General features: G+C 38.7%; 2 protein-coding genes across 5 annotated transcripts; both read left to right on the top strand.

Annotated features, from left to right (window-relative positions):
* Window positions 1–238: 238 nt before the first annotated feature.
* aplnr2 (apelin receptor 2) lies at window positions 239–1811 on the top strand. The gene has a single exon (XM_042496684.1). The coding sequence runs from the start codon at window positions 355–357 to the stop codon at window positions 1756–1758; it is 1404 nt and encodes a 467-aa protein (XP_042352618.1). The 5' UTR covers window positions 239–354; the 3' UTR covers window positions 1759–1811.
* Window positions 1812–3028: 1217 nt separating this feature from the next.
* On the top strand, window positions 3029–12901 carry hdac10 (histone deacetylase 10). Of its 4 annotated transcripts, XM_042496679.1 has the most exons (21): window positions 3029–3186; window positions 4465–4599; window positions 4718–4814; window positions 4916–5013; window positions 6200–6304; window positions 6393–6461; window positions 6544–6670; window positions 7347–7412; window positions 7500–7559; window positions 7969–8058; window positions 8590–8696; window positions 8785–8852; window positions 9147–9384; window positions 9511–9601; window positions 9720–9805; window positions 10520–10576; window positions 10663–10744; window positions 11161–11349; window positions 11452–11611; window positions 11723–11740; window positions 12833–12893. In XM_042496679.1, exons 1-21 carry the CDS (start codon window positions 3122–3124, stop codon window positions 12847–12849), a joined length of 2025 nt encoding a protein of 674 aa, XP_042352613.1. In that variant the 5' UTR covers window positions 3029–3121; the 3' UTR covers window positions 12850–12893. The 4 variants fall into 4 exon arrangements, with proteins under 4 accessions (XP_042352613.1, XP_042352615.1, XP_042352614.1 ...); XM_042496681.1 differs by lacking the exon at window positions 11723–11740 and having other exon boundaries at window positions 12833–12901; XM_042496680.1 differs by lacking the exon at window positions 12833–12893 and having other exon boundaries at window positions 11723–12273.
* The last annotated feature ends 30 nt before the right edge of the window (window positions 12902–12931 follow it).

Below are 12931 nucleotides of genomic sequence, written 5' to 3'. Positions count from 1 at the left end.
CTGATTAAGTAGCCTGAGGTAAGTGTCCTCATTTAGGATAGCTAAGGGTGCTTTTTCAGTCTTTATTAAAGACACAGCTATGCACAGTGAGACGGACAAAAACACACATTTAACATCTACTTTGCCTTGTTATTACATGCTGTGCATGCACAGTATACAGTATTTGTGTCTGCTGCAAAAGTTTAACAATCTCTTTGTCTTTTGTCAATTTTTTAGTCCATCAACAGACTGAGGAAGGAGTGACGTTGAACAGAAGACCACTGGAATCTGGGGACAGAACTGTACCAGTGCAGGACTTTGGACTTTTTTCCTTGAGACACTGTTTGGACAAAACTTGAGTGATTTTAATGGCACATGATTTTTCATAGAAACAAGGAGACAGACGCACAGATGTCAGACTTCCTCACCTCCCCCTCCCCCCTTCCCCTCTTCCACTGCGACTACAGTGACTGGTCCCCCTCCTTCACCATCATCCCATCCGTCTACCTGCTGGCCTTCCTGGTTGGTTGCCTTGGAAACAGCCTGGTGCTGTGGGCCTTCCTGGATCGAGCCGATGGGAGGGGAACAAGGACGGGGGGACAGTTGTGTTGCACTGGTAGATTAGACCAAGGGCCATTTTCTCAGAAGGAGACAGAAAAATGTGGATCTTCCTCAGGACAAAGACCCTCCTCTCACTCCTCCACCACCTCCTCTTCTCCCTCCTCCATCCCTCGTCCCTCCCGCTCTCTGACAGACTCTCTAATCGCCAGCTTAGCATTAGCTGACCTCTGCTTCCTTGTGACTCTCCCTCTGTGGGCCGTCTACACAGCGATGGGCTACCACTGGCCTTTTGGGCAACCACTGTGTCAAATCAGCAGCTTCCTCACTGCGCTTAACATGTACGCCAGCGTGTTCAGCCTGAGCATGCTCAGTGTGGAGAGGTACTGGGTTCTGACTGGAAGAAGGCACTCCAGCCACCATGCTCCACAGAGGTGTCCCAGCAGGGCTTTGTGGGTACTCGGTGGGGTGTGGATGCTGGCCGGGGTGCTGGCACTTCCTGGCTTGCTGCTGCGCTCCGTCAAGGAGGTGGACACTGAATCTGATTATGATTGGGAGGCAGAGACAGTTCATCCCACTGCTGACTCTGGATCAGTCTTCCTCTCCTGTCAGATGGATTACTCCATGCTGATTGGAGCAGAGATGGAGGAAATGGATCGAGAGAGGGTAGAGATGTGGTGGGCGGCTGCTTTGAGCCTCAAATCAACTCTTATTGGCTTCCTGTTTCCTCTTGTTATCCTGCTGGTGTGCTACTGCTCACTGGCCCAGCTCCTCAGCAGACATTTTGGACGAGGCCCTCGCCCGGACCGCAGGCGCCAGCGAAGACTCCTCAGGGTCATCATCACTTTAGTGATGGCCTTCTTCCTCTGCTGGCTGCCTCTGCATGTTAATAAGACTGTTTCCATGCTGCTGGAGTTTGGTTTTGTCCCATACTCCTGCTCTTTGGATCAAGTGTTACTGACTGCTCAGCCCTACGTCACCTGTTTGGCTTATCTCAACTCCTGCCTCAACCCTCTCCTGTATGCTGCCTGTGACCCCTCATTCAGGAAGAGATGCAGAGGAGCTCTTCTAGTGTTGTGCAGGATGAGCAGAAGAGGAGGAGAGGGACGGGAGGGAAAGAGGGATGAAGAGGAGAGAGAGGAAAGGAGTTCAGCTTTTCCCACAGGAACACAAGAGGAAACAGCAGATAGGACAGAGGAAGGGGAAGAGGAGAGGAGATGACTGCTTAGATAACTGCTTTACTGAAAAAAAAAATCCTATCTAATATCACACTGAGGAATGAGGACATCAAATTGTTTTGTTTTTTTTTGTTGTTGACATTATATGATTTTTTTCAGCAGTTTTATTGAAGATATTTTAAATAGACCTGAGTTTCAAAGTGGCCTAAACTCAGACGCTAAAAGAAACTGTGTCAAAGGTCAGCATTTTCAAAATAAACATCCTTATCAAACAAACATTCATGAGTTCACGTACATAATTCGCTTCTTCCAAATACATTTCCCACAGTGGAGATGCCATCATTTTCTAAAAGACTGTGGAGCCCAGAAATGTCTTTCCAGATCAAATGATCTTATGTCATCTGATCTGATTTTATATTTTGTACTCCACAGAACACCCTGAGTTGTTTATTGACTTGCACTGTTGTTGTTATTTTTTTTTTTAATTAAAAACAAGAATTACATAAAGTCACATGTCTTTTAATTATAAAAAAAACAGTGTGTGTATAAATATGACTGAATTTTTTTGTTGATGTTGAAGTTAAAAAAAGTTATGTATACTTGCAATTGATTTACAAACAGACAGAAATATTCCTATATCTGTAAAAAAAAAAAAAAAAAAAAAGGTTTCCAAGAAAGTGACACTAAAGATAAATAAAAAAGGACCATGGAAAAAAAACACACAATTTCCAAACCGACAAGATAAACAACTCAAACTACAGTAACATATACCTGCATTGCATTTACATTCAGTGTCAAATTCACCTGATATTACAGCTGTAAAAAAATACAGTCAGACTTAAATAATGCTATTCCAGGGGTATAAAAAGTGACAAAATGTAAGACAACATTTAAAAACACCAAAACAAAAACATAAAACATAAACTATGCAGGTTTTAGACTTCTAAGACAGGTGTTCATATAAAGCACGGGTATCCAAACTTTTGTTGGATGGGGGCCAGATTAGATGAATTAGGATTAGATTATGTGAAAATACCTGGGGGCCAACTGCTTCTCACATCATACGGGTTTCCATTGGTCTCCTTTGCAGAAGTACCAGACCCCGTCCAGAAGATGGCGCTAACGCACCATTGAATTGTTTGACAACCTGCATAAAACTTTTCTTTGATATGTGCTGATCGTTCACATGGTTAATGTGTCACATACAGGAGATCGGACTGTGCAGCCGTCGGTTAAAGCCAAAGTGTGATAACAGCACAGTAGCTTACCCTCTGACTCTCATCCAGTTTACTTTGCGCACAGTTTGTATTAAAAGCAGTGTGCTAACTCACAGGAAGACAGTGTTGCCCTGCGCAGAGGTTGCCTTATGAGCTGCAGCTAAAACAGCCAGTCTGATCAGAGAAATAATGAAGATGGGGACAGCACTGGTTTATGATGAGGAGATGACCAAATACAAACTGCTCTGGGTTGAGTAAGTACATGGCAACCACACAATCCGGTGCATACAGCGGGCTATGCAGATAACGTCAAGCCTGTATGAATCGACGTTATACTTAATGTACTATCATTCAGGGCAGGTCTATACATTACCCGCGACTGAGTTGTAAAGCTAACTTTGGCATAATTTACATTTCACATGTTTTTGTTCTGAATTCATGCTAATAAATTAATATGTTAGCATAAGGAACGCGATCTTATTTCAGCTAACTATAAGCTAGTTCAGGTTTTCGTTTGCATCTCTTAGAGTCCAAAGGGTACCAAGGGTTAAACATTAGTTATATGTAACATTAGTCGCGAGAGAATTAGCAAACATTACTGTTTAAGATTATTCGTGTTCTGAAATAATTGTAGGAACCAAAGTTACGGTTTGTTGGGCAAGTCCGGACGGTCCGAGAGAAGCACCTGTGGTGTTAGCTCTGTAGCTAACGGCTAGCGTCAGTGTGCGCTATAGTTAATTATAAAGTTAATTTTGACACAAAATTAAAAGCGTAAAACTATCACAGTCACTCGTAAAGTCTACATTTTTGGACAATGTCTTTGTCATATAGCTTAGTTGTTACTTTGCACGCTGTTTTAGTACTTGTTTACTCTGCAGGCTAGCTCCCTCTGCTGTGTTAATGCACTGCACAATGAACAGAACAAGTCTGAGGACAATATAGCTGTTTTTCTCAAGAGTTTGTTTTTTGACTGATATAGATCAACTTACAACATCACTGTTTAATTTGGCAAAGAGAATTTATAGGTTTATATGTTGAGTAGTGGATTTGTATATGCATCTGCACTTTTTAAAACTGTTTAATTAACAGTGATTGCTGTTGTTTTTTACATTTCATTAATAGTGTCAAATTAAATTATATGATGTCTACTTAGTCCCTGTTGTCATTTTCTTCGTTGTCAGCCAAGTGATACTTGATTTAATTGTTTCTTTTGCTGTGTCGATTATATCTCATCATTTATTTATATGTATTGCACTAATTCGCTTTTTTAAATTCTACTTTTTATATTTTTTATTCAGGGTAAGTCCCAGTGTTTTGACATATTATAGAAAAGTGACACTCCAGGGTTTGTAGCCACGTGCTGATCACTGGCAGTACACTTGACAGTACTAATGATAAAATATCCTGCAAATTTGAAATGATTAAACAAATTTAGTTGTGCTGAATTAAGACACAAATAAAAGCATCCACTATAACATTTTGAACTCAAAATTCATCTGTATTAAACATAACCTTAATTTTCCCCCCTCCAGCCCTGCATGTAAGGTTGAGGTACCCGAGCGTCTCACAGTGAGTCACGAAGCTTTAATAAAGACTGGTCTTGCTGAGCGTTGTGTCTCCGTACCTGTCCGCGAGGCGACAGATGAAGATATCCTGCTAGTTCACAGGTCAGTTATGATGTTGACAAAAAGCTGTTACCTACTTCAGTTCGCTGTTCTCCCTCTGTATGATGCTGAAATAAAAACCTAAAGCCACTCAGCTACATGCACTGTGCTGCCTTATCAGTGAGGAGTACTTGGAGGCGGTGAAGAAGACCCCCTATATGACTCTGGAGGACCTGAAGGAGTTCACCCTGCAGTTTGGTGATGTCTACTTCCACCCAGTTCGTCCTGCACTTAAAATTCTTACTAGCTGAGTTGCAGCTGTTGTCATTTCTCAGTTTCTCTCAGTCGGCTTTACTCCATTTCTCTTTCTCATCACTAGAACATCTATCACTGTGCAAAGCTGGCTGCAGGCGCCGCACTGCAGCTAGTGGACAGTGTTATGACGGGGAAGGTTAGGAACGGCATGGCTCTGGTCAGGTGAGAAGACCTGTAACACACAGCAGGCTTAAATGTACTCTGGTACCACAGTGAGTGTGGAGGAGTCTGCTGTTTGTGAGGAAAATTGCTTTTGATTGTGTTGTTCTGCGTTAGTGCTTGAAGTTTGGTCCGTTTTAGCACTGCAGCGATTAATCCGTCAATCAATTTGTTGATTGAGAGGAAATTATTGAAATTAAGAAAAACTCAAATAATTATCTTGTGTCTTGTGAGGATTTGCTACTTTTAGTTTTTTTTTTATTTTATTTTTGGACTGTTGATGGGACAAAACTAGACATTTGTAAGACATTACTTTGGGCTCAGGGAAAATGTGATGGGCATTTTTCACTATTTCCAGCATTATATGAACCAAAAAAACCCCCAAACAATTAATCAAGTTCAGTTGATAAAAAATATAATCATTAGTTGCAACTGCAGTCCATTTATTGATAAGTTATACTTATTTAATCATAACTCTAAATATTTAAATAATAATAACTGATAACTTTACTTATACATAAGCTTTATATTATATATAAAATGATGTATAACTATTACCAACTCATGCTTCAAGTTTCAGTCTTAGAGCTTTATCAAGCATTAAGCTTACAACAAAAAACTATTTTTATAGTGTATATGTACATGCAACCAAAAGAATCAACCAGTCACTTTAAGAGTCACATCACAAACAACTGAGAGAGTCATCCCTTGAATTATTATGAGAATACATGCAAAAAGTGAGATGAGCAATGTTTCTTAAGATCCATCATCGGTCTTGGACAGATAATACAAAATATGTCATCAATAAGAGAATTTGAATAGGGAAGATAAAGCTTGAACACAACTAAAATTACATTTTATCACAATTTTCTGTATGAATTACGTCATTTTTTTCAAGTTATTCATGTTCAGTATTTCAGAAATCTATTAAACCTAAACAATATAACAAGATTAAAAAAAAGTTTATTTTCAATGGAAAAAAAAGAGAAAAACTGGGATTTGTTGAACTAGAAAAGCATCGAAGGAACCCCTATAATATACCAACCATTTGTTTACAGCTTTACAGCTTCTGATATTGATGTCATGATCTACTTTTTATATAATTATAAACTAAATTCTAAGTATTTGTAAGTTGTAAGGCATCACTAAAACCCTGACGTGTATATAACTCCCCTGTGATTGCTGACAGACCACCGGGACACCACAGTATGCGCAGTGCCGCCAATGGATTCTGTGTGTTCAATAATGTTGCTATAGCAGCTCGATATGCCAAGCAGAAATATGGAGTTAAAAGGTACCTTTTGATTTTTTTGATTATTCTTGAAGATGTACTGAGTTGTTTCTGCCACAGTGGATTTATTTAAGTTTTTATGTTTTTTTAGGGTGTTGATCGTGGACTGGGACATACATCATGGTCAGGGGGTGCAGTACTGCTTTGAAGATGATCCAAGGTGAGTCTGTCTAACTGTTTCTGGAACATTCTGGAAACTTCTGTCATAATGCATTCTGCATTCTTCATTTTTATTCTCTCAGTGTACTCTACTTCTCATGGCATCGCTACGAGCATCAGAAATTCTGGCCCAATCTTAGAGAATCAGACTACGACAGTGTCGGCAAAGAGAAGGGCGCAGGATTCAATATAAATGTACCCTGGAACAAAGTAAGTAACCAAAGAAATAGCTGAGGGTATTATAAATTGTTTTTTACTTTATTTTATTCTTCAGGTGTTTTTTTCCAAATCTGTTATTTGCTTTATCCCAGACTTAACCTTTGTATTGACTGATAGATTATAATAAGAGAACATAACGTTATGAAATTTCTGTTTTGTAAAAATTATAAATGATCTTTCTCTCAATATACTCCATAAAAAATAATGAAAAAATGCACAAAGATCATTTTTAAATGAATAAAAATAAGGACTACAACTTGTGTTCATTTTCCATGACCTCAATTTATTAACCACAGAATACTTCAGTGTATTAAACTATCAAATTATGATAAATGCTCTTAACAGAGAACAAAGTTGTGTTTTAAATGGCTTTCTTAGTCTGACCCCCTGGTAAAATACAGAGTTTATACAGTGCAACAAAAAGCTGTTTTACAGATTTTTGAAGCTGAAATCAGAAAATGCTCCTGTATTTTTTGCTTTTATGATGCAAAATATTAAAAACATTGCAGAATATTAAATCTGGTGTTTATTGATTTTTAATCAGTTAATAGTTTATTAACAAGTCCTCTTAGTGCTGATGTCAAAGTTTGCTTTAATGGTCGTGTCCACATGTTTGTGTGTAGGAATGTTTTTTATTTATTAAAAAGGTCCCGTTGTGATATTTCAGGTGGGAATGAAGAACAGTGACTATCTCTCGGTCTTCTGTCACGTCCTTCTGCCAGTAGCATATGAAGTGAGCCATTTTGGAGAATTCACATTTTGCTAACATCTATCATCATTCATTTGAATATCTGATAAATCTTGTGATTATTTGTCACAGTTTTGCCCAGACCTGGTCCTGGTGTGTGCGGGCTTTGACTCAGCCATTGGGGACCCAGAGGTAATGAAAATGTAAAAACTTTGAAATTCAAACGCAGCATTGCTTCGAATATTTAAAAAATAAACTGTGGCCACCTTATTAGACACGATGCATTGCAATTCAATCCAACAGCTGTGCAATAAATTCTACTTACCTAGATGTTTCTCATCTTTTGTCCTCCCTATTTACATACATGGAGAGGGCAGAACATTAAAACACCTCTAAATATAATGCAATCCAGTGCAAGACTAAAAACCGTCATAGATGTCATAAAAGAAGACTTACTGGCAGAACAGTTTGATTGGATTGTACAAGTGTGCCTAATAAAGTGGACTGTATGTAGCACCATATTCAAGTCCAGTCCAGTCTGTTTACCTTCATTAGGACATAATCTGGTAAACTAACTTCAGTGGGTTTTTTTTTTTTTCAGGGTGAAATGTGTGCCAGCCCCGACATCTTTGCCCACCTCGCTCACCTCCTGATGAACCTCGCAGGAGGGAAACTGTGTGCTGTGCTGGAGGTCAAGCCACACAACACAACACATACTAAAGATCAGCACAAACATGTCAAACAGTATCAGTAACGTCTATTCTCTGCTGCGCGGTGCACCCATCGGATTATTCTAGTTTAAATCTAATTTAGGGAGGGAGCAGTGGGAAAAACATTCAGTGTTACACATTTAGCCTGACTTTGAAGTTAGAGATACAACAGGCGATAACTAAATAAAACAGACCTGTACGCAACTATCCCTTTAACATACCCCTCTCCCCAGGACATAGCTTCATGTCCCTTGTCAATTTTGTAAGATTATAGAGATTGAGTTATCAGTTTATTGAAGGGGATACCAAATTCTGTTGAAGTGTTTGTTTTAAAGTGAGAACTGTGTTGTATTATTCTTATATTGAGAATGACCACAATAACAAAAAAACAGGGGGTCTAATCTATCAATACATATACTGCATGTGCATCTTTATGATACTTCTACATATGGGTAACATCATTTTAAAGCAACTTTGGTTGTAAAACTTTTTATTGTGTGAATGTCTTCCAGGGAGGATACAACTTGACTTCTCTCCCCCAGTCCGTGTGTCAGACAGTCCAGACTTTGCTGGGAGATCCTGCTCCTCGACCTTCAAACCTCGGCGGTCCCTGTACTAGGTCGGTCTCACCTCCAGTCCCATTTATGTGTCAAAGGTTATATTGCATGTGTTTGATAACTGTATAAAATGTATTTTTCTCTATTCAGTGCGCTTGAGTCCCTTCACTGTGTCCGATCTGCTCACAGGAAGTACTGGTCCTGCCTCAAACATGCAGGTACAACATCCACATTATTATTTTTGAATTATTCAATATAAGAGTACTCCACTAATTTAGCATTGAACCCCTTGAATGTTGTCAAAGTCATAACGGACAGTTTTTTTTTTTAAAGGATCAAAGTCAGTGCAGCAGAATCAGAGATATGTTATTTTTAAATTATTTCTTCTTGTTGAAACCAGGTGCCTTCATTACCCACGATGCAGCTTTCAGGTGTATTACACTAGTAACAGCTAATGTGGCCTACTATTATATTCCCTGCCTCACAAAATGTTTAATCACATCTCTTTCCAGCTGATCTACCCACATGTGATATCAGCACAAAGCGCATTAAATTAGCAGAAGGAGAAGAAGAAAAGCAGGAGAAGGTAGAAGAGGAGAAAAGCGCAGAGGAACAGGTGTGGCCAGAGCCTCCGAAATGTGTGGCTCCTCCGGTCCGCACTGCTTTAGTCCTCCCTGATGGCATAGCTTGCCCTGATGGATGTGAACACTTCAGCTCATCAGAGGACCCGGTTGCAGTCAACAAACTCAGGTATGGAGCCGAGGCTGAAACATTATTTTATTCATCAACTTGAATTCTCGTAATCGACAAAGGAGGAGTTGTTTTCAAATGAATATTTATAATTACACAAAGACATCTTGTGTTTTCTGCAATAAGGGAGAATTTTCTCAAAGATGCTGATGACAATGTTGCCATCACAACCCTCTCCAGTGTAATTGCTCTGGTAGAGAAAATGCAGAATAACGAGGTACAGTGTGGTTATTATTTGTGTCTTTTCTTTTCTCGTGATGTGTTGTGATCTGCTTTGCTGTCCTGCTTTCAAGAGCTGCATGCTGATGTTGTTACATTTAATTACGGCCTCTCAGGTCTGCAACGGTTTGGCGCTGGTCCGTGATGTCTCCATGGCGATGATGTGTGTTGTCCAGCATGCTGCAACTGCTCTCTGCAACCGGTATTGCAATTTATATCTAATCCATTATGTACAGTGACTGTATGTTTTAATAATACTGAGATTTTTTTTTAAAAAAGTGATCTCGTAGGAAACATCCATCTGTACAGGAATAATTGTATAAACCCTCAGTTTGCTGAGGGTTAGAGTGGAAGATTGATACCACTGTCATGTTTGTGCACTAGTTATGAAGCTACTTAGCTGCTTAGCCTAGCTTAGCAAAATGGAAACAGGGTCTGTCCGGAGGTAGCCAAATCTGCCTACTAAAACCTATAAAGCTCATTAATAAACATGTTATATCGTATTTGATTCATTTGTTTTGAAACCAAAGTGTGAAAATAACAGTTAGTAGTTTAAGGGGGGGGGCAGATAAGAAAGTGATATCAATCTTTTCATGTAACTCTCAGCGAGAAAGTGAATAAGTGTATTTCCCAGAATGTTTGACTATTTTTTAAACATAGTTAATTTGTGTGTGTGTGTGTGTGTGTTATTTCTTTTTTCAGTCATTTGTGATTTAGTCTTATTTGTGCTGCAGCCAAATGATGGGATTTCCATCATAGATTCAGTTTTCAAGAGGTCTAAGTTCACTTAAAAGAACAAGCTGAATAAATTTAATAACTTATTTAACATTTTTCAAATGTCCTCAAAGAGGCTTTACAAAACAGTTGGATAATTGAAGTAAGTCATTCTGATTTGATGCTGCTTTCCTTCATGCAGGGTTTTGGTTGTGTGTGTTGGGGACATGGAGGTCCCACGTCACAGCACTGAGAACGGGTGATTATCTTTTATGTATCTCTGAATCAGACTTTGTGATAAAACTTGATAAAACGACCCACTGACAGAAATATTTTCATCTTTAGGAAAACACTCCTGGTGCAGTTCAGCGACAAGGAATCAGAGCAACAGAATTGCAAATATCACGTTCCTGTGTGTGTGCGGAAGGTACTGTGTGTCACAATAGGAGAAATCAAAAGTCTGAGGATTTGTCAGTTTCTGTGTGCCTGTATTAGATGCTGATTTGGTATTACTGTTATCACTATTATTTATATGATTGTATTCTGGTGTCTAAAAAGTGATGTATATATAAGTGTTGTAAAATAAGTGTTGAATCCTGTCACAACACAAGATCTTAAATACTTTTCGTATAAAAATATTTGAACTTGTTTTTGTCCACTAAAACACTATTTGATTTAACAGAATGAACACAAACTTGAGTTTTCACAATGTACTTTGGCATATTTCACCAAATATTGTGTTTTTTATTGATGCTGGGTATGCCTCTACATGCATGAGTGTTTTATGTGCAGGGGTTATGTGTGTGTGTGTTTGTTAAATGACAGTTTGTCCACATCCCACAGGGTTGCGGTGACGTGTCCGGGTTCATGCAGGCCGTGTTGGGCTTCCTTCTGCCTCTGGGATATGAGTATGATCCCAGTCTGGTTCTGCTGGTTCGGACTGCAGATAGTGGGGTGTGTGATAGTGTGTGGCAACAACTAACAAGCCTGCTGCAGGGCTTTGCACAGGGACACACACTGGTGCTCATGCAGGTAAGTAAGTAACATAAGTGCCATCTTATTCCTTGATGGTGTGGAAGTACAGGTGTTGATCTTTGGGGATGTTTAAATATTGTTCTGATTCTGTCATTTTAGGAAGATGAGAAGGCATGTGTTGGTCCCACAGCTTCCTCTCTGCTCGGTAACGCTGCTCCCTCTCTCGGGCAGCTTGATGCTCCTCTAGTAGAGGATTTGGAGGCGCTGGAGAGGCTGAGACGCAAAATGCAGACAGACTGGAAGCTCCTGCAGACTACAGGTGAATTCACATCAGCAGCATCACATAGCAGCACTGTAAATATATAGTGACGTGCACTGTGTTTAAAATCATCTATACTTAATTAACAGGAACTTTTGTCTCTAAAAACAGCACCAAAAACTGGAGGAGGTGATGGACACTGAAGCAGATCCTGCTCCTTTTTTTCTAAAGAAATCAGTTGAATTGTGTGTCGTTCAAACGTCTTGATAAAATTTTGTGTTGGTAAAAATATTAAATCTGTAGTTTAACAAACTATTTTCTATTAGAATTTTTTAATCTACATCTTAGTTTCTCACAAAAAATGTTTAGCTTGCCAAAGTGAAACTAGTTTTACAAAGTAGTTTAAAATGCTAAATTTCTTGGGAAATTGATAGTACAACTGAGCTACTGAGGTTTAAATGTAGTTAAACTGCCACCCAACTACTGGAAAGTAGAGCTAAACTAGTAACTGATAACTGATCCCCAACACTGACCATCAGTAACTCAAACTCTTATTTCAGTTCCACAAATTCATGTTGTCAAAACTTTTTTCTCTCGTTTACTTGTTGATGATTAGGTGCGGTGATGAGGTGCTTTATTTATTTCACAGCTGTAGTCACCAATTATTATGGTTTTACACACAAAATCCATTGTTATTGCTGCTAATGGCAAAATGACATGAAAAAAAGTACCTAAATAAATACAAATATACATAATATTTTTTATTTATATTATTTAATTATAATAACTATATGTATTGTTTTATTGATATTTTTCACTAATTGTTTTATAGCTTTCTAAGGACTCTATCTTTCTGCCACTCTCTTTTTTTAGCTTATTATCAGGCAATTTTCTTGTAGTCTTTTACTGTTTTTTTGCAATTTGCAGGACATTTTTTCCAGCATGTATTTGAAAGAAACCAAACCAAATGTTTTGAAAAGTTAAAATGCTTTTGAAAGACATCTGAAGACAGCATAAGACAACTGATGTCAAACCAGCTTTCAAAGGGTTGACTTGTAATTAGATATGTTTATAGTGTGTGCAGTGCATTGCTACTTGTACATATTTAGAGAAGCTCATAGGTTCACTTACTGCAGGATTTTCAAGCATTTCATGGTCATCTGATGTCTTTGAAAAGCTTCAAAAACTAGATCACGATTTTATTTCTTTTTGTCACCACTTGATCATGCTGTATTTATTTGTTCATTGACACATTTAACATTAAATAAAATGTTGTCTTAGCATTATGCTATTTTTAAGACCAGACGTTGCTGTTCCCCATGCTGCCGTCAGGAGGCGCTGTGAGATGACCCGTCAGTAAACACTCAAGCAGATGAAGCT

The sequence above is a fragment of the Plectropomus leopardus genome, chromosome 11 (genome assembly GCF_008729295.1).
Source record: "Plectropomus leopardus isolate mb chromosome 11, YSFRI_Pleo_2.0, whole genome shotgun sequence".
NCBI lineage: Eukaryota > Metazoa > Chordata > Actinopteri > Perciformes > Serranidae > Plectropomus > Plectropomus leopardus.
The sequence above is the reverse complement of the archived record's forward strand: the minus strand, read 5'-3'. Positions and strand labels throughout refer to the sequence as shown.